Raw genomic sequence first — 22514 nt, forward strand, 5'->3', positions numbered from 1 at the left:
AGATGTATTTATTTAACCTTTATTTAGGCAGGGGTAGTCCCATTGAGGCCAAGGTCTCTTTTTCGACTGAGCTCTGCATGACTAAACCAAGACGAGCATGGGAAACAAAGAAAAATGCACAAAAAAACAGTCATAGAAAAATAATAATTCCTCGGTGAAGAGGTCCTCTACCAACAATCTGATGATATAGTATTCTGAAGATTATTCCATTAGTGAGGTGCGATCTGTAGCGACAGAGACCTAAATCTGTAGTGACAGAAGTCATTTCAAGAATTAGCCATTCCTGTGACAGGGTATGGAATCTCGTGCTTCTATAGGTTAGTAACGATGTTGGGTAGGAGTTTTCACAGAAGGGCTTTATAAATTAACAGAATGCAATGATGAAACTAAATTACTGATCATACTGAGGTTTACAGTAGGATACATATGTTAGTTGCTTTTAACCCCCTAGAGTCCGCGGCCTTGCGTTAATCAAATTAGCATCATAAAAAAATCCCCATCGAAATCCGTCAGTTTAACCTAGAGATCTTTTTTTTGTTGTTGCATGGGCTGTATCTCAATCCACTGCAGTGAAAGGTGGCAGAGTTAGAGCGGTGTTTGTCAAACCATGCAACGTCCCGAAAATCTTTTCTCACAAACATCTGTATCGTCCAAGCTATTATAACACCTCAATGGAAAGATGTGAGGAACACGATGGCATTCTCCGTTTTGCTCTACGGCTCCCACAAACATCACAAGACTCGTCTGAAGTCGGTACATCTGATCTGCCAACTTCTGTCTGAACGGTTTGTGCTACACACTAATTTGACCCCTCTGTGGAAAGATGAGTCTTTCACAAACACGTACAAGACCAGTCTGAAGGTAGCTGGTTAAGTTTTTTTAAGAGTTAGTATTGTGCCTATAAGGGGTTAAATGCAACAAAAACATATATAGTTTCCTAATCTTATCTCTCAGATATAGGACAGGCACTTCAGATTTGAAGGACGATCTGTTTATCCATGTTTGAAGCTGTTATTCAATGCGTTTCTATGGGTTAATAGCAGTATCAAAATGATTGTTTGATACCTTAAGGGGTCCTAAAAATCAAATCAAATAGCTAAAGGATCATTGGTTTGACCATCCTAAAACAATTCCATATGGCTGAAGCTAATAATTTAGGTAAATCTTCCCAACTGCGAACACACACACGGGACACCCAGATCAAACCCGAAACCAACTCACATTTGAGTTCAGTCATGGCCACTAGCATTTCTTAATGAACTAAATTTAAAATGAGGCCAGTCTAAAGTGCAGTTCCCCGTTTAGACTGTCATATGGTACAAAATGGGATAGCTCTCACATCTTTATGTATTTGCAAGTTGTCAGCTTCACACCAGCTTTACTCAAATGTGAATACAAAAGGAAATATGCATGGTGGACATTCTCATATAGTCATGTTGCAGTATGGACACTTTCAAGGTTAATCCTTGACATTAAATGTCAATTTACATTTTTGAGTCATCAAAAAAATTGACATATGGGAAAGATTCAAGACCGAAAGCGACCCTTTTGAGTTAAAAGGTTGTTTTGCAAGCTTGCGTGCCTGTCATACAGGGTCCAATACAGCGTCCTCCCTGTCCTGGCATTCTTTTAAAAGGATATTTTCGTGCCTGTCATACTTCACTGAAGTTACTCACCCTAGCCTGACAGTAACACTTGAGTAAATTGGAAAGGAAATGAAGAAATAGAGAAACAAAATTATGTGAGTCATGTTACAGCCAGGGATATTTATGCAGCAGAAAGTGTGATGATGATGATGATGCAAAATGCATCATGTGATGAAAAAAACACTTTTCCATTTTTATTGAAAGTGCTCTGTTTTGAAAACTTAACTGCTGACATGGACACTTTGGGGGGGACTGTAATCAAGGGGACTAATTAATGAAATACTCATGTTTTTTGAGGGAAATATCCTTTTAAAAGAATGCCAGGACAGGGAGGATGCTGTATTGGACCCTGTTTCATCATTGGCCTTGCCAAACACCTTACCCCGCTTAACCTTTTACAATACTCTGTGTTTACTTAAGAGATAGAGGACATCAGTCAACTCTAGGCTTGGGGCATATTCACGTTGAAGAGTTGTAGCAGAGGGACCGTGACGAGATTTACATTTTCATAATATGTACATAACCTTTTAAATTTACATTAGCAATGTAACATTATGTGCCAAGAGAGGGTTCGGGGGCAATGAACGGTCTTGCTCTGCAGCTTAAATTTACGGTAAATATCCCAGTAAAGCGTGCTTCACAAACTATTCAACTATGCAAGCAACTTTTCATCTTAACCATATTGCACTCTTGAATAATGCAACAATTCACAAGCATGTGCAGACAGGGTTTATTTTCACGTCTGTACACTCATTACATTTTTAGCTTCAATACAAAAGCACAGTTACTAAAGCTAACATGTAGACGTTAGCCTATAAAAAATGTATGATTACCCTCTCATACGAATATAAAAGTAGAGTAGGCCTACCGTACAAAATTAGAACAAACCAGGCTTTATTTTTATCAATATAATGCAAATCATTACATGTGGTAAAAGCTAATTGCGAAAAAAAAAGTGGATAATTCACTGGGGAGTTGAGAATAGCTGTTTTACTTGGCTCAGTGCAGCCAGCCAAGAACCATTGACAGTTGTATTTATTTTTTAAAGCTACGCCTACATTTTCAGAATGTAACAGGCTGTTACTGCAATTTCAGGTAACTCAATAAAATATTAGGAAAATGTCTAAACATTTCAGCTGTTTTAAAAATACTGCTCTGCTATTATGTTTATTGTAGGAGTGTTGGACTCAGTGAGACAATTTTTTAACACTGCCTTGCTTGGAGGGGGGCAACTGTGGGGCCAGTGACATGTGCTTCCTCCAGAAGTAGCGGTCGAGAGGTGACAAGTTAACAAGTTTACATTACAGTAAAAGGTCTAGCCGAGGGTATTTTCTCAATCTCTAAGCAATCTCTCGTAGTGAGAATAGGCTCTTAAAACCTCTTTAAGGATCTGCCCCTTTTTTTTCAATTTTCGCCTAAAATGACACCCAAATCTAACTGCCTGTAGCTCAGGACCTGAAGCAAGGATATGCATATTCTTGATACCATTTGAAAGGAAACACTTTGAAGTTTATGGAAATGTGAAGTTAATGTAGGAGAATATAACACATTAGATCTAGTAAAAGTTAATACAAAGAAGAAAAAAAAACTTTTTTTTGTACCATCTTTGAAATGCAAGAGAAAAGCCATAATGTATTATTCCAGCCCAGTCGCAATTTAGATTTTGGCCACTAGATGGCAGCAGTGTATGTGCAAAGTTTTAGACTGATCCAATGAACCATTGCATATATGTTCAAAATTTTGTCAAGACTGCCCAAATGTGCCAATAATTTTTCATGTTCAGAACTATGCACTCTTCAAACAATAGCATGGTATTCTTTCACTGTAATAGCTACTGTACATTGGACAGGTGCAGTTAGATTAACAAGAATTTAAGCTTTCTGACAATATCAGATATGTCTATGTCCTGGGAAATTTTCTTGTTTACTTACAACCTCATGCTAATCGCATTAGCGCACATTAGCTCAACCGTTCAGTGGGTGGGACACCTATCTGTAGAGATCCTTAAGAGGTTTTAAACCAGATCAATGAGGCAATGAGGCTATAGGAAAGTTTGAGGGTCCTCCAATGACATGCTTGTAACATTCCCATTATTTTGCATCCCCTGGTGATAAACCATTAGTGTGAAAAGTGACCATTTGGTCCCTGTACTAGGCATGTGTGCTTTTCTTGCTTGTGAAAAGCATCATTGGTTTGCTGTGTTATATGTCCCAGCAGATAGTGGTGAAAGAATAATTGTTCCAGTGCAAGATTTTCTTTATAGACTTTGGAAGTGCATAACATTTGTCTCCTTTTTCTTTCAGAGCACCTTCTACTCAAGAGACTAGTTTTATTGAAAAGATGAAGAAAACAGTGAGTTTTTCTATTTTTCAGTATTTTGGGTGTGGGAAGGATAATGGTCTAGCTACTAGACTGACTTTACATAATGGTTATTAGGTAGAGGATGGATTGCAGTGGATCCTCCGGACTCCTCAGTCCAGACTTGGGTTCAAATACTATTTAAAATAATTTTGAAATATTTTCTGTGCTTGATTGAGCTTGTCTGGTACAATAGAACCAATAGAATAGTCAAAAAGGTGAAAACCCTGCCCATCTGGCAATCCAAGGAAGAAAATAGTATTTGAACATTTCGTCTGCGCTGTACTAGCTGACCTTGAGAAATGTATATAGTTGATTTGGCTGCAAAGTACCCAGATATCAGAAGGTGAAATGAATACAATTATGGTATTTTACGACATCATGTAGTTTAGTCTCTGTTGCTCACTGTCTACATGACATAGACTGACCAGGTGATCCTTTATTGATGTCACTTGTTAAATCCACTTCAATAAGTAGATGAAGGGGAGGAGTCTGGTTAAAAAATGATTTTTCAACCTTGAGACCATAGAGCCCAACAGTGGAGGTTTCATAATACCCACAAAAGCAATAGTTTTTTTCACCATTCATGTTTCCCATAGGGGATATTTAGAAACACTTAAAATAAAGGCTATGCTTCGTGTGGGCTTACCCTGGCGTTTTGTTTTGATAACCATGTGAGTCTCTCTCGCACAAGGTGACTTTTAGCAATATGTTCAGCTCTATTTACTCTCATTTATAAAATGCTAAATAGCGTCAATGTAGACATCATGCAAAACTACAAATCACTGCAAGCTCCTGCATGTAATCTCTAGCTGACACCTTTGCTAACGGTATTGCGAAATGTAGCCAATTGATTCATTCATTCATTTAGCAAACATTAGTTAATCCAGAGATGCTTACCTTTGCCTCGATTTGGCAGTCTCGTCCAGATCATTATTGCATTTGTAGTTCTTTATGATAGCCACATTAGCAGCTAATTAGCGATTCATTTTTTGGGGGGGTAAATATAGTCACATTGTCCTAGAGATTTACATGGTTATCAAAATGTCAAGCCACAGAGTAATCCTACACAAAACACAGCCCTTATTTTAAGTGTTTCTAAAATCCCCCGTGGGAAAAGATTATGCTGGAAAAACTATTGGAACCATTTCCCTGTTTGACCGCTAGGTTTTATGGGTATTATGACTCATACTGTGGTACTATATTGGGACATGGATTGTGTATGTGTGCCATTCAGAGTGTTGTAGTAGGTGCCAGGTGCACCGGTTTGTGTCAAGAACTGCAATGCTGCTGGGGTTTTCACTCAACTGTTTCCTGTATGTATTAAGAATGATCCACCACCCAAAGGACATCCAGCCAACTTGACACAACTGTGGGAAGCGTTAGTCAATATGGGCCAGGGAAAAGTTTTCGACACCTTGTAGAGTAGCGCTTTCGACACCTTGTTCTGAGGGCAAAAGGAGATGCAAACTCAATATTAGGAAGGTGTTCCTAATGTTTGGTATACTCAGTGTATTTAATTATTCTATCACAGACCATAATGCTCTAACCTGTATAATATAATATTTTACCTTGTCATTGGACAACAAAAAGTTAAATGGCAACATGGTGGGTTGGTATTTGGTTACAACTAGGGCCTGGAGTTTTTTCCTGGCCGCTAGGTCATGTGGTCAGGAAAAACTCCTGGCCCTCATTCCAAGTGTTGCTGCTATTTCCCTCTCCAGGGTAGGAACATCGTGGTATTCTACGGCTCTCAGACAGGCACGGGCGAGGAGTTTGCCAACCGGCTGTCCAAAGACGCCCAGCGCTACGGCATGAAGGGTATGGCCGCCGACCCCGAGGAATACGACATGGTAACTAATTAACAACATTCCTATATCAGTGTTTATATGGTTACATATGAAATTCGGTATCCTGGTTCCGTTTTTCTGGATCATTTGAGAATTTTACTAAATAGGTTTTGCTTTCACAAGACCTGGAAATGATCATTTCGGGTGCGATTTTGAATTCTACGTGACATTAGCAAGCTAGCTTGTTTACAATGGGCAAAAAGTACCATGCGATTCGTGCTGCCACGTCACACGTACTCTGGTCCTGGGTCTTGGATCCGCTACTTACACAGGTCCAGAATTCGCTTCAGTCGGGGTTTGTTAGTGTTTCACACAGGCTTTATAGCATGGATCAGAGTACCAAAAGCTCCAAGATCCTAATCATACAGGGAATATGTAGCCTAGTGGTTAGAGCGTTGGGCTACTAGCCGAAAGGTTCCTGGATCTAAACCCCGAGTTGACAAAGTAACAATCTGTCGTTCTGCCCCTGAACAAGGCAGTTAACCCACTGTTCCCCGGTAGGCCGTCATTGTAAATAAGAACTTGTTCTAAACTGACTTGCCTAGTTAAATAAAGGTTAAATAAAAATGTGAAAACAACCTTAGTATAATAATGATTCTAATAACCCATTTATGACAACCCTGTCTAATAAGGCGTCTATACTGCCACCCCGGCAGCTCCAACAAGGATTCATACCTGTATAGCTCAAAGGTGGCTTAACTGTACCCCTCCTAACAATATTAGTCTCTTGAGCCAAGGTCCTGTTCCATAAAGTTGAAAAGCTAATAGTGCCCTGAATGGCATACAGCACATGTAATGGCAAATATCTAATGTCCAGGCATCTTCTTATCCACAGTCTGAGCTGTCCCGTCTGGCTGAGATTGGCAACTCCCTGGCCATCTTCTGTATGGCCACTTATGGTGAGGGAGACCCCACAGACAACGCCCAGGACTTCTATGACTGGCTGCAGGAGACCGACGGGCAATTGAATGGAGTCAACTATACTGTGACTATCTTTTTCTCTCTCTCGCTCTCTCCTCCCCCTGTTTTCATAATCAGGGCCAGGAGTTTGCCCAAGAAAAACTCCTGTTGGCCCCATTCACATAGAGTTGAAGTCGGAAGTTTACATACAGCTTAGCCAAATACATTTAAACTCAGTTCTTGACATTTAATCCCAGTAAATATTCCCTGTTTTAGGTCCGTTAGGATCACCACTTTATTTTAAGAATGTGAAATGTCAGAATAATAGTAGAGTGATTTATTTCAGCTTTTATTTCTTTCATCACATTCCTAGTGGGTCAGACGTTTACATACACTCAATTAGTATTTGGTAGCATTGCCTTTTAGATTGCTTAACTTGGGTCAAATGTTTCAGGTAGCCTTCCTCAAGCTTCCCACAATAATTTGGGTCAATTTTGGCCCATTCCTTCTTACAGAGCTGGTGTAACTGAGTCAGGTTTGTAGGCCTCCTTGCTCACACACACTTTTTCAGTTCTGCCCACACATTTTCTATAGGATTGAGGTCAGGGCCTCGTGATGGCCACTCCAATACCTTGACTTTGTTGTCCTTAAGCCATTTTGCCACAACTTTGGAAGTATGCTTGGGGTCATTACCCATTTGCGACCAAGCTTTATTTTCCTGACTGATGTCTTGAGATGTTGCTTCAATATATACACATTTTTTCCGTCCTCATGATGCCATCTATTTTGTGAAGGGGACCAGTCCCTCCTGCAGCAAAGAACTTCCACTACATGATGCTGCCACCCCCGTGCTTCACGGTTGGGATGGTGTTCTTCGGCTTGCAAGCCTCTCTCTTTTTCCTCCAAACATAACAATGGTCATTATGGCCGAACAGTTCTATTTTTGTTTCATCAGAGGACATTTCTCCAAAAAGTATTATCTTTGTCCCCATGTGCAGTTGCAAACCATAGTCTGGCTTTTTATGGCAGTTTTGGAGCAGTGGCTTATTCCTTGCTGAGTGGCCTTTCAGCTTATGTCAATATTGGACTCGTTCTACTGTGGATATACAGTGCCTTGCGAAAGTATTCGGCCCCCTTGAACTTTGCGACCTTTTGCCACATTTCAGGCTTCAAACATAAAGATATAAAACTGTATTTTTTGTGAAGAATCAACAACAAGTGGGACACAATCATGAAGTGGAACGACATTTATTGGATATTTCAAACTTTTTTAACAAATCAAAAACTGAAAAATTGGGCGTGCAAAATTATTCAGCCCCTTTACTTTCAGTGCAGCAAACTCTCTCCAGAAGTTCAGTGAGGATCTCTGAATGATCCAATGTTGACCTAAATGACTAATGATGATAAATACAATCCACCTGTGTGTAATCAAGTCTCCGTATAAATGCACCTGCACTGTGATAGTCTCAGAGGTCCGTTAAAAGCGCAGAGAGCATCATGAAGAACAAGGAACACACCAGGCAGGTCCGAGATACTGTTGTGAAGAAGTTTAAAGCTGGATTTGGATACAAAAAGATTTCCCAAGCTTTAAACATCCCAAGGAGCACTGTGCAAGCGATAATATTGAAATGGAAGGAGTATCAGACCACTGCAAATCTACCAAGACCTGGCCGTCCCTCTAAACTTTCAGCTCGTACAAGGAGAAGACTGATCAGAGATGTAGCCAAGAGGCCCATGATCACTCTGGATGAACTGCAGAGATCTACAGCTGAGGTGGGAGACTCTGTCCATAGGACAACAATCAGTCGTATATTGCACAAATCTGGCCTTTATGGAAGAGTGGCAAGAAGAAAGCCATTTCTTAAAGATATCCATAAAAATTGTTGTTTAAAGTTTGCCACAAGCCACCTGGGAGACACACCAAACATGTGGAAGAAGGTGCTCTGGTCAGATGAAACCAAAATTGAACTTTTTGGCAACAATGCAAAACGTTATGTTTGGCGTAAAAGCAACACAGCTCATCACCCTGAACACACCATCCCCACTGTCAAACATGGTGGTGGCAGCATCATGGTTTGGGCCTGCTTTTCTTCAGCAGGGACAGGGAAGATGGTTAAAATTGATGGGAAGATGGATGGAGCCAAATACAGGACCATTCTGGAAGAAAACCTGATGGAGTCTGCAAAAGACCTGAGACTGGGACGGAGATTTGTCTTCCAACAAGACAATGATCCAAAACATAAAGCAAAATCTACAATGGAATGGTTCAAAAATAAACATATCCAGGTGTTAGAATGGCCAAGTCAAAGTCCAGACCTGAATCCAATCGAGAATCTGTGGAAAGAACTGAAAACTGCTGTTCACAAATGCTCTCCATCCAACCTCACTGAGCTCGAGCTGTTTTGCAAGGAGGAATGGGAAAAAAATTTCAGTCTCTCGATGTGCAAAACTGATAGACATACCCCAAGCGACTTACAGCTGTAATCGCAGCAAAAGGTGGCGCTACAAAGTATTAACTTAAGGGGGCTGAATAATTTTGCACGCCCAATTTTTCAGTTTTTGATTTGTTAAAAAAGTTTGAAATATCCAATAAATGTCGTTCCACTTCATGATTGCGTCCCACTTGTTGTTGATTCTTCACAAAAAAATACAGTTTTTATATCTTTATGTTTGAAGCCTGAAATGTGGCAAAAGGTCGCAAAGATCAAGGGGGCCGAATACTTTCGCACGGCACTGTAGATACTTTTGTACCTGTTTCCTCCAGCATCTTCACAAGGTCCTTTGCTGTTCCGGGATTGATTTGTACTTTTCGCACCAAAGTACGTTAATCTCTAGGAGACAGAACGCGTCTCCTTCCTGAAGCGGTATGACGGCTGCATGGCCCCATGGTGTTTATACTTGCATACTATTGTTTGTACAGGTGAACATGGTACCTTCAGGCATTTGGAAATTGCTCCCAAGGATAAACCAGACTTGTGGAGGTCTACAATTTGTTTTCTGAGGTCTTGGCTGATTTATTTTCGTTTTCTCATCATGTCAAGCAAAGAGGCACTGAGTTTGAAGGTTGGCCTTGAAATACATCCACAGGTACACCTCCAATTGACTCAAATTATGTCAGAAGCTTCTAAAGCCATGACATCATTTTCTGGAATTTTCCAAGCTGTGTAACGGCACAGTCAACTTAATGTATGTAAACTTCTGACCCACTGGAATTGTGATGCAGTGAATTATAAGCGAAATAATCTGTCTGTAAACAATTGTTGGAAAATTACTTGTCATGCACAAAGTAGATGTCCTAACCGACTTGCTAAAACTATAGTTTGTTAACAAGAAATGTGTGGAGTGGTTGAAAAACTAGTTTTAATGACTCCATTAAATATGTAAACTTCTGACTTCAACTGTATATTAGCCAAGCGTTCACTTTCAAATGTGTATTTCACATGGATGAACTTTAGTGTGAGACCGAGATGAGTTATGCTAACATCCAAAAAATAGGCTTTATGTGTATGGTTGAGTTCTTACTTCGGCCGTAGCTGACATGCGTGCCATCCTGGCTGGTTGGTCATTGTCGGAGTTGGTCCAATGTTCCTGCCCTCAATGGGGTGAAGAATTTCACTTCTGACTGGAGGCAATCTGGCCGGGCACTCTGAATGATCACTTGGGCTCCTTCCACTCCCTGCCAGTGTCTTTCTGTCCTAGACTTGAAAGACAGCATTAATTACACTTAATGAAAGATGATAGACGTTCACAGTGTACAGTGTAGGAGCTTGCGTTCAAGGTATGTGCATGTCTCTGTGTTTTATATAGTATACAATCTTATATTGAATATGTTGAACGTTAGTTTTTTTAAATGTATTTTGTTTTTTATAAACTAGAAGTGACTGTTGACCTCTCTCCCTGCAGGTGTTTGCATTGGGCAACAAGACATATGAACACTACAATGCCATGGGGGCTTACGTAGACAAGAGGCTGGAGGAACTGGGAGCCAAGAGGGTCTTCGACCTGGGCATGGGAGACGACGACGGCAAGTGAGTGAGGCTGCTTTGGAGGGGTGCGTCCCAATATCTATTTTCTCCTGAAGAGTGCACTTGTTTACTACTTCCCACAAATCTAAAGGCGTTGGACTGGTGGAGGCATGCACTAATGGGAGTTTACACCATATTTCTTATACCAGTCATGTCCTTTAAAATCAGTGAATGGAAGTGAATGATTGCACACTTTGGGAGGAAGGAGAGATAATTGGGACATAACCTAGAATCTCTCCGTAATCAAATTGTGACCGATGTTGAGATCAAAATGATGGCCAAATTATGGAAATGGGGGTTGATAAGAGGGTGTTTCTGCTTCTTTTCATTTGTCAGCCTGGAGGAGGACTTTGTGACATGGAGGGAGCAGTTCTGGCCAGCCATGTGTGAGCACTTTGGAGTGGAGGCTTCAGGAGAGGACTCCAGGTATTTATGCCAATTTATTGTAATTATCTCTCTCATTTTCCCTTAATTCACACACAGAGTATGGAAGGAGTGATTTGCAGATTAACTGTAGGCCTTCTCGCTCTCCATTAGCGTTCGTCAGTATGAGCTCAAGGAGCATAATGACATCAACATGAACAAGGTGTACACAGGAGAGTTGGGCCGTCTGAAGAGCTTTGAGACCCAGAAACCGTGAGTTATTCTACCCCATCCTCTTCACTTATCATTACAATATTTGCTACAGAGTTTTGTGTTCTATAGATTTCTCTCTAAACAAGTATTACTGCCCGCTAGTGGAGCTAAAGGGGATTTCCTAGTTGGAACGCTGAAGTGCGACACCGCTTTATCCGTCGATGTTCACCTCTATGATTTACCTCATGTTGTCTCTGCATACTGATGTGTACAGTTCACTGGTATGAAATTCTATTGATCTTTTCCCCCCCAGTCCTTTTGATGCAAAAAACCCCTTCCTGGCTCCAGTCACTGTTAACCGCAAGCTCAACAAAGCAGGTGACAGGCATCTCATGCACCTTGAAGTGGACATTACAGGCTCCAAGATTAGGTAAATGAGAGAGCCAAGAGAGCTGTAACTTTCTTTGTATAGTTATCAACCTATATCTACCTCACAGACAGTATTTCCTTAAAAGGAATAGGCTACACTTCTTGGATGAAATGGTGCCTTTTTATATCGTGGAAAGATGACTTGAAAACCCATTGTCATTCTGTCTTTGTAGATATGAGTCGGGAGACCACGTTGCCGTCTACCCTACCAATGACACAGTGATCGTGAACAGGCTGGGACAGATCCTTGGCGTGGACCTTGATTCCGTTATCTCTCTCAACAACCTTGATGGTGCGGCACTGACCTGATGCAACACCTTGACTTGGAGTCCTCCGAAAATCTCTCAATGTCTTTTGAAGATCCTTAAACACACATTCTGTTTGGACATCTCTTGAAATGTTACTCTCCCTGTATTAACATTTTTTGAAGGAGAAGGTTTTGTGAAATCACCAACTGCTCTTTATTACTCTAAATCTTAGGTTCGGTGTCCTTCACCCAGGTGAAGTTTAGTCCTGGACTAAAAAGAAGCTTTAGTGAAATACTTTTTAGTCCAAGATTGAGCTTAATCTGTGGAAACTGTCCCTTAATGTATAACCAATGTTAATGTGATGCTATCTGATGCCGTTTATCAGAGGAGTCCAATAAGAAGCACCCATTCCCTTGCCCCACCACCTACCGTACGGCTCTGACCCACTACCTGGACATCATCCATCCTCCTCGCACCAACGTCCTGTATGAGCTGGCCCAGTACGCCACTGACCCCAAGGACCAGGAGAACATGCGCAAGATGGCCTCGTCTGCTCCCGAGGGCAAGGTGTGTGGCTGTGACACTGTGTTAACTTATCACCTCTCTACTCCTATTCTAAAAGTAGTCAAGATTTCCTCAACATACTCAAGATGGGTTATTGGTAGTGGGAAAGTACGCTTAAACCTCAGGGTTGGGGTCAATTCGATGTCAATTCAGGAAGCAATCTTGAAAAGCATTGAGAAGAATTTGAATTTAAATGTACTTTCTGGCTGAACTGAAATGGAATTGACCACAACCCTGATAAGCCTATAACACATGTGAAAAGTTGCCCTTAAGCACAGATCTAACTCCAGCCTTAACCAATTTAGGAGGATGGTAAAAATATATCTGACCCTCTGGTAAATATATCTGACCCAGATGCCTGACTACAGATCAGTGGTTAGGGGCAACTTCTACCTACTCCATGTTGTCCCAGCTAAGTGTTGTTGTGGTCTCTACTAGGCTCTGTACCAGAGTTTTGTGCTGGAAGACAACAGGAACATCCTGGCCATCCTGGAGGATCTGCCTTCCTTGCGGCCTCCCATCGACCACCTGTGTGAGCTCATGCCCCGTTTGCAGGCTCGCTACTACTCCATTGCCTCCTCCTCCAAGGTGAGGATATATACAGGGGTGTATCCATGCATTGTACCAAAACTATGGTTTCTAGTGAATATACCCCAGTACATCACCCCTAATGACCCCACAACCTAACTCCTCCTCGATACATGTATTTTTCTTGTTACATTTACAGTAGTTATTTAGCAGACGCTGTCATCCACTATAAATTGTATTGAGATAATGTGAAACGACCGCGTATTATTATAGGCCCAGTGCAGTCAAAAACATGATTTCCCTGTGTTTAGGGAAATATACACTACCGGTCAAAATGTTTAGAATGCCTACTCATTCAAGGGTTTTTCTTTATTTTTTACTATTTTCTACATTGCAGAATAATAGTGAAGACATCAAAACTATGAAACAATACACAGGGAGTCATGTAGTAACTAAAAAAGGTTTAAACAATTCAAAATATATTTATATTTGAGATTCTTCAAATGGCCACCCTTTGCCTTGTTGACAGCTTTGCACACTCTTGGCATTCTCTCAACCAGCTTCACCTGGAATACTTTCCCCAACAGTCTTGAAGGAGTTGACACATGCTGAGCACTTGTTGGCTGCTTTTCCTTCACTCTACAGTCCAAGTCATCCCAAACCATCTCACTTTGGTTGAGGTCAGGGGATTGTGGCGGCCAGGTCATCTGATAGAGCACTCCACTCTCCTCCTTGGTAAAATAGCCCTTGCACAGCCTGAAGGTGTGTTGGGTCATTGTCCTGTTGAAAAACAAATGATAGTCCCACTAAGCCCAAACCAGATGGGATGGTGTATCGCTGCAAAATTCTGTGATAGCCATGCTGGTTAAATGTGCCTTGAATTCTAAATAAATCAGACAGTGTCACCAGCAAAACACCCCCACACCATAATTTTTACTTTTTTTATTTTACCTTTATTTAACTAGGCAAGTCTGTTAAGAACAAATTCTTATTTTCAATGACAGCCTAGGAACAGTGGGTTTTCTGCCTTGTTCAGGGTCAGAGACCGACAGATTTTTACCTTGATTTTTACATTTTTACCTTGGGATTCGATCTTGCAACCTTTTGGTACTAGTCCAACACCACCTCCTTCATGCTTCATGGTGGGAAATACATATGCAGAGATCATCCGTTCACCAAACCTGCGCCTCAGAAAGACATGGCGGATGGAACCAAAGAACCTCCAATTTGGACTCCAGACCAAAGGACAAATTTCCACCGGTCTAATGGCCATTGCTCGTGTTTCTTGGCCCATGCAAGTCTCTTCTTCTTATTGGTGTCCTTTAGTAGTGGTTTCTTTGCAGCAATTCAACCATGAAGGCCTGATTCACACAGCCTCCTCTGAACAGTTGATGTTCCGATGTGTCTGTTACTTGAATCTATTTGGGCTGCAATTTCTGAGGTTGGTAACTCTAATGAACTTATCTTCTGCAGCAGAGGTAACTCTGGGTTTTCCATTCCTGTGGCGGTCCTCATGAGAGCCAGTTTCATCATAGCGCTTTTACCAAATAGGACTATCTTCTGTATACCACCGCTACCTTGTCACAACACAACTGATTGGCTTCAACGCATTAAGAAGGAAAGAAATTCCATAAATGCACTTTTAACAAGGCACACGTGTTAATTGAAATGCATTCCAGGTCACTACCTCATGAAGCTGGTTGCGAGAATGCCAAGGGTATGCAAAGCTGTCATCAATTCAAAGGATGGCTATTTGAAGAATCTGAAATATAAAATATACCTTTTTGGTTACTACATGATTCCATATGTGTTAATTCATAGTTGATGTCTTCACTATTATTCTACAATGTTGAAAATAGTACAAATAAAGAACCCTTGAATGAGTAGGTGTTCTAAAACTGTTGACCAGTAGTGTATTTCCACACTGAGGTTGGAGTAATACTTTGAAATTGAGATAATGATAATGCCCTTTCAGTGTAAAATCTGTTTGAAAAGACAGCCAAAAATTTCTGCCTGTTTGGATGGGAGTTTGTGCTTTCCATGGTGACGTCACCATCCGGTAAATTAGTTAATAGGCCAATAAGAAAGAGTTCCAAACCTCTCTGCCAATAACGGAACATTTTCAGTTTCCCCTTCCCAATCACACCACTCCCAGACAGTCCTAGCAAAATTATTGCTTGAGAAATTCCTCTTTGCTAAGAAGCTTTTGTTTTCAATTAAAATGAAACATAAATCACAGTCAGGTACTTAATTGATACCCAGAGATTACAGCTGCAATAGACCTTTAAGCGTCCATTGTCGGTCAACCTGCAATAGTGTGATCTAAAAAGAGTGGTTAATGATGCCTTCTCTTTGTAGGTCCACCCCAATAGCATCCACATCTGTGCTGTGCTGGTGGAATACACAACTAAAACCGGGCGCCTCACAAAGGGAGTGGCCACCACCTGGCTGAAGAACAAACTGGTTGCGGACAATGGCCACAAGTCCACGGTCCCCATGTACATCCGCAAGTCCCAGTTCCGCCTGCCCTTCAAGGCCAGCAACCCAGTCATCATGGTCGGTCCTGGGACCGGCATCGCTCCCTTCATGGGCTTCATCCAGGAGCGTGGGTGGCTCAAAGAGCAAGGTACATGGTAGACACCATGATAGAAGCTTGCCATAGACGCATGGAAATGTTTGTGTTGGTTTCCTGATTGTTTTGTTATGCTGCATAGTACTATTTTATGAGTTGTCATGTTCTGTGTCACACTGACTAAAATAAAGCACCTTAACTGTCTTGTATGGATACAAGTAAGCCAATTGGTCTGCTTTTTCCTGTAGGCAAGGAGGTGGGGGAGACGGTCTTGTACTGTGGCTGCAGGCACAAGGAGGAGGACTATCTGTACCAGGAGGAGTTGGAGGAAGCTAAGAAGGCGGGTGTCATCACGAAGCTCAACGTGGCTTTCTCTCGGGACCAGGAGCAAAAGGTATACTTGTTTTATTAGTTATAGTTATTCAGCACTAGGACCTTAAAAAACTATTATTAAAAAGGGTGAACAATGCTTTTCTGTTAGCTAGAATATGACATGTATTAAATAGATAGCCATATATGACCATGTTATCTGATCCTACACACACTGCAGTTGGGACACCAAGACAAGATTGTAATCCTTATCATATTTCCATAGCGTTCTTGAGTGTTGCCAATCATGGTTGTTGGTACTATAGACCGGTATCTAAATCTGTCAGATTCTGTACCACTGGGGGTGTACTATTAGTGGGGATGGTCAACACATACTCCACACAGAGTCCTAGGCTAGACCTCAGAGGATACCTGAGGGATTGTTTTTATGCTGCCTCATCTCATGAAGGAAGAGGAACACGTTTCCTTGCAAGGTTGTTTTTTGTTTGTGTGAAGACTGGAAGCTCAAGAGGATGTTGTAATAGATCTGTTTCCTCTCGCCGTCCCGCCAGGTGTACGTGCAGCATCTCCTGAGGACCAACAAGGAGGACTTGTGGAGGCAGATCCACACAGACAATGCACACATATACATCTGCGGGTAAGGAAGGATCCTCGCCAGTAACATTTGCACCTTGGCAATAAAATGGATTGAAATTGAATTGACATATTTCTTGAAAGCACTCCCCGAATTCACAAAAATCCTCAAACTAGGGTTAAAAGACAAATGTCTTATAGAGAAATGCTCCTGTTTTTAGGGATGCGCGGAACATGGCCAGGGATGTGCAGACAGTTTTCTATGAGATAGCAGAGGAGCTGGGCGGCATGACACGCACTCAGGCCACCGACTACATCAAGAAACTGATGACCAAGGGACGGTACTCGCAGGACGTCTGGAGCTAAAACACCTAGGATCCAACCACATCCTATGTTTGTTTGTTTTTAGACTTGAATTGTTATTTGTGTCAGTTTTTATCAGCAACGGTTATAATGGGTCACCAACCCTAGTACTGGAGAGCTACCGGTTGTGCCGGCTTTTGTTCCCGCCAAGCACTAAAACATTGGATTCTATTAATTGCCTTATCATGACCTTGATTAGTTGAGATGGGTGTGTTTGTGTCAGGCTAGAATAAAAGCCTACACATTGGGACCAGGATTTGTGACCACTGGGGAAGGATATCGCTGGTTGTTTTTATTCCAGTGGGCAACACAAGCACTCAACAATGCACCACAATAGCAGTCGGTCATCCTCATTCAGATGATTTATTGATATTCTATGTCAGTCGGCCATCAGTTTGGTAGCGTCAAATGTAGTATCACATTTGTTGATGTTTATCTTTTGCAGTAGAAAGAACGTTTGATAAAGATATACTGTAGCTGTACATAATTGTACAAAGTGAGGAGGTGGGTTTAAATACAAAACTCATACAGTGCAAGTCTCTTCTTTAGGAAGTTGACCTAATCTGGGTACTCAAGTGTATTCCGAATACATGATAAATATTTTGGATTTGAGAAATAAAAAATGAGAACTTTTTGTCTACAAAATCAGTAACTGAAAAGCTTAGTGTTTGTTTCTAGTACCTTTTGCATTTGGATAAGCAATATAGCCTTTTATGCAATGATGTTACTGTACATTTCTAATCAATCACAGTAACCCTTAGCAAGGCATGATAAAAGTATAATTTTGCAATTCAGTAGTCAAGCCCTCTATTGAGGAGAAATGATTAGCTTTTATTTTCCACAAGACTGCCTTTTAAATATATCAAATAAAATTATTATTAGGTTCCCTGTAGTATTTGTATACATGATGCAAGTAAGCATCAAAGGGGAATGGGTAAATAATATGCATATTTCGACTTAAATTCTCTGCATTATCCAGTTTACAATGAAACAAAAACTGAACACGTACACCACTTAGTAGCAAGCATTCAAATGTACATGTTTCTTTATCATGCAAACCTCACACTGTACCCTGAGAATGTAGAGTTCTACAGCTTGTTGGCTTTGAGTGTCAACTTTATTTTATTTTATATGTACTATTGCACACTAATCAGTGTAAGTACTGGATGATATCACACTTATCTAAGAAATTTGGCATATCCTTTCTTCACTTCACTGAAAACTAAGGGCAAGGTTGTCAACTTGTGGAAATAGTAAACCCGTTTTGGCCCGTAAGCCAAGCAAAGCATATCAATTTGTAAATTCAGTGTGTGCCTTATTGAAAGTGGTGCCTGACTTAAATGTAGAAGGTTTTTTGGATGCATTACTGTAAAGGCAATTTTTTTTAAATATTGGAGAAAAACCATATTATGAAGACATTCATGTTACTTTTTTGTCCACATTCCATTTTATAATACAATAAGTGTCAACTGAATGAATGGATCTAAGCATATCCTTTTAAAATTAATAAAAAACATATTAAATATTGTTAACAGATTGAGAGTTTGTTATTCATGTCTGAGGTATGCATCCTCTTCCATCTGATAAAATTTTTGAAAATGAGATTATCGTTATGTTCAATTGTTAGATGTAAGGATGGAGGGATTAATGTTTGATGGATGCAAGATGATGTAGTTTATTTTTGATTTAACCTTTATTAGGGTTGCACATTTTGGGGAATATTCAGGAAACTTTCTGTGGGATTTAACAGGAATATATGGGAATATATGCAAATTAATATTAACCCCATTTAAATGTAATTGTTTTTTGCATTGGATATATGTACCATATCATATGGAGACAAAAACATAAATATTTTACCTTATGTAGACATAATTGCAAATTATTAAATCCTTCTATAATAAAAAAATAATAATTGATTTACAAATTGAACTTTAATTAAATGAGTTGACTCTTCACATGGGATGATTTCACTAACAACAAAAGAATGGGAATTTTGAATGATCCATCGCATCTCCCAAAAACGTTTTCAACATAAATCTGTTAAAATTATAGTCTAGAAACTAAAGCTTTGGTTGTCTTCCTCTCAGGCTTCCATGTCTTCTCCCTGGACCTCCTCACCTCCTCCACCTCTTGAACATCAGACTCTTAGGCCTCATCTTCACTGTCACTTTCCAACCTTATTGAGGATGGCTCGTTGTCAGGCTCAGATGGCCACCAATTTTTCAACCCTTGTATTGGTCAGCCTGTTGCGTGCTTTGGTGTGTGTGCTCGCAAACAAGGACCAGTTGCGCTCTGAGGTGGCTGATGTTGGTGGAATGTGGAGGATGATGGAGGCAACAGGGGAAAGAGCCTCAGATCCACAAAGTCCCTTCCACCAGGTGGCTGATGAGATATGATGGCATGACTGCCAAATTGCATCTCCATCCCAAAACCCTTGCTTGGAAGTGTACTTTGCCAGACTGCCAAGAACCTTGCCCTCGTCCAGGCCAAGGTGGCTAGACACAGTGATGACACCATAGGCCTTGTTGATCTCTGCACGAGACAGGATGCTCTTGCCAGCATACTTGGGGTCCAACATGTGTTCTGCGGCATGTATGGGCTTCAGGCAGAAGTCTTCACACTTGATGTATTTCAGAACTGCAGTGTCCTCTGCTTGGCGCAGCAGGGCAGTACGTATTTCTTCTCTTACATCTGCAAGCAGAGTCTGAACATCAGACAGGATGGCATTGTCTCCCTCAATCCATGCAATGGCTACTACTATAGGTTTCAGGCTGCTAACCACTCTCCCAAAATACATCATCCAGGAGGATCCTCTTGATGGGGCTGTCCATATTGGCATACTGTGATATAGCCATTTCTTGGTCTCCTTCCCCTCCAGGAGACTGTCAAACATGATGACAACACCACCCTAATGGGTGTTGCTGGGCAGCTTTGGATGTAATTCTCTTATTCTTCTCACTTTGCTTGGTGAGATAGCAGCACAGCAATCTACAACTTGACCCTTTACATACATAACCATTTCAATGGCTCTCTTGTAGAGTGTATCCATTGTTTTCAGTGACATGATGTCCTTGAGGAGCAGATTCAATGCATGAGCAGCACAGCCAATGGGTGTGATGTGAGGATAGAACTCCTCCACTTTAGACCAAACCACCTTCATGTTTGCAGCATTGTCTGTCACCAGTGCAAATACCTTCTGTGGTCCAAGGTCATTGATGACTGCCTTCAGCTCATCTGCAATGTAGAGACCAGTATGTCTGTTGTCCCTTGTGTCTGTGCTCTTGTAGAATACTGGTTGAGGGGTGGCGCTGTAGTTAATTATTCCTTGCCCACGCACTTTCGACCACCCATCAGAGGTGATTGCGATACAGTCTGCTTTCTCTATGATTTGCTTAAACTCTGCATCCAGCAAATGAGTAGATAAAGCATGGCTGGGTGGAGGGGTGTATGCTCGGCGAAGAACATTCAGAAATCTCTTCCAATACACATTGCCTGTGAGCAACAGAGGTGAACCAGTTGCATATACAGCTCGAGCAAGACATTCATCGTCATTTCTCTGACTACGCTCCTCAATTGAGTCAAGAAAACTTCTAATTCCAGGAGGACCATGAGCTGTTGCTATCGATAAGATGTCTGATTCATAATTTTCACCTCGAATAGAAGTAGAGGGACTTTTGTTAGAGGTTGTGAGGGCTGAGGGAACTTTATGCGCTTGGCCAGATGATTCTGCATCTTTGTTGCATTCTCCACATATGGTTTGGCACCATATTTGCAAATGTACACAGCTTTTCCTTCTACATTAGCTACAGTGAAATGTCTCCACATGTCAGATGGTGCCTGTGGCATTTTCCTGTAAAGATTAGGAAGACAATTAGTTAAAAAATATATATAATTCCATGTACAGATAAGCAGTTAGATTAAACAACTCCTTTGTAAGATGTGTTTTAAAATGAAACATGTATGGAAACATTTGAATTAACACTCTTAAGTTAGCAGGCTCAAGCAGGCTATAACCCACATGGTGGCAAAAACTAACTAGCAGAAATAGTTAAATTAGAAATAATTTAAACATCACTTTGCTGTAGGCTACTATTTACTAGTTAACAAAAAATAATGTATGTCATAAAATCTATTCACCCCATCAAGTATTTTAATCAAAACTTACCAGAAAGCATGTAGTCCTTGGCTCAGATAGTGTAGTAGTGTGGGCTCAATAGCATCTCATTAGTGTGCAAGTTCTTGAGAATCAGCTGTACATGTGATGGAAGAGTGCACTGCACATATGATTGAAGAATGCACTGTGCATGCAGAGGGTTGCAATTCCATTGAATTGGGGATAGTTTAACCAAAATATGCCACAAGACCTAGAATTGCCTTGAATATCCCACAGAAAAGGTTCCCTGTTATAAGATAACTTTTTGATGAATTTAAAGCAAAATTCCCGGGCTTACATTTTCCTTGGAAGTTAAGTAAAAATTCTAGAAATGTACCAGAAAGTTTTCCGACCCTTTGCAACCCTAACCTTTATTTAACTAGGCAATTCAGTTAAGAACAATTACTTATTTACAATGCCAGCTGGACCAATTGTGCGCTACCCAATGGGACTCCCAATCACGGCCGGTTGTGATACAGCCTGGAATCGAGCCAGGGTCTGTAGTGACGCCTCTAGCACTGAGATGCAGTGCCTTACACCGCTGCGCCACTCGGGAGCCCAGAGTGACCGGTTGGGTGATGGATAAAAGTATGTTTGATGAATGGAGGCCCTACGTTGCTGCTATCTACCCTTTACCAGAGATGAACAGGCATAATAACTTAAGTAGTCTCAACTTAAGTATATCACACACAAAAGGCCACCAAGGGGGTATACTACAAAGCAGGATCCATCAGCTTACTTTGATAACCAAAAATATCTATAGATTTTTTGTTTTTTTTAAAGGGGACGTTTTTAAATGTGCCCATATTTACACACTTTCTGTGCATCCCTTGCCATACACTACAATGCATTATGAAAATGTGTCTAAGCATGTTATAAAACACTACAAACCAACTCATATTACATCTCATTCTGGATAATGCCTCTGTACTACATTTTTTAAAGAATGTTCCACTGTCCCATAAATCCATAATTTTGATAATTTATACATGGTTGTATGGCACAGTGGGAAAATAAATAAATAGTTGAATGCAGAGACCTCAAGAATGAGATTCTGATGTAATTGGAGTTGTTTTGGACTCAGCAAAATGTGACACATTTTCTCTCAAAAAAATTACATGTTTGGAGGATCAACTACAAGCACATAAAGAGTAAAAAATAAGGCCACATGTAAAAATGGCTGAACTTCCCGTTTAAGCAAGCAAAACTCATGTCTTTTTGGTAGTTGAGTCAAAATGGCCATTTGAAGTTCATCTTTTTTAAATACAAAGTTATTTCAGAATATTTTTGGCAAGTTAGCTAGCCAACTCCTTGATCCTGCTTGATTTGTATACCACTCTGGGCTAGCTCCTTCCAAGTCGATCGTTTCTATGCGATCGGCTGATGAAGATGAAAT

At 40.8% G+C, this 22514-nt stretch overlaps 1 protein-coding gene across 3 annotated transcripts in view; it reads left to right on the plus strand.

The window, feature by feature from the left end:
* The window catches only part of LOC112266699 (NADPH--cytochrome P450 reductase), a 51304-nt gene extending 32815 nt beyond the window's left edge, over positions 1–18489 (plus strand). For all 3 annotated transcript variants that reach the window (XM_024444397.2, XM_024444398.2, XM_024444399.2), the window contains 14 exons: positions 3950–3998; positions 5729–5857; positions 6690–6839; positions 10658–10782; positions 11116–11205; positions 11317–11415; positions 11669–11785; positions 11958–12076; positions 12418–12599; positions 13035–13184; positions 15483–15750; positions 15945–16090; positions 16578–16663; positions 16821–18489. In XM_024444397.2, coding sequence (XP_024300165.1) covers positions 3950–3998; positions 5729–5857; positions 6690–6839; positions 10658–10782; positions 11116–11205; positions 11317–11415; positions 11669–11785; positions 11958–12076; positions 12418–12599; positions 13035–13184; positions 15483–15750; positions 15945–16090; positions 16578–16663; positions 16821–16965 — 1855 coding nt within the window. In that variant the 3' untranslated portion in view covers positions 16966–18489. The remainder of the gene's footprint in view (positions 1–3949; positions 3999–5728; positions 5858–6689; positions 6840–10657; positions 10783–11115; positions 11206–11316; positions 11416–11668; positions 11786–11957; positions 12077–12417; positions 12600–13034; positions 13185–15482; positions 15751–15944; positions 16091–16577; positions 16664–16820) is intronic.
* Positions 18490–22514: the final 4025 nt, after the last annotated feature.

Source organism: Oncorhynchus tshawytscha, linkage group LG14 (assembly GCF_018296145.1).
Source record: "Oncorhynchus tshawytscha isolate Ot180627B linkage group LG14, Otsh_v2.0, whole genome shotgun sequence".
NCBI lineage: Eukaryota > Metazoa > Chordata > Actinopteri > Salmoniformes > Salmonidae > Oncorhynchus > Oncorhynchus tshawytscha.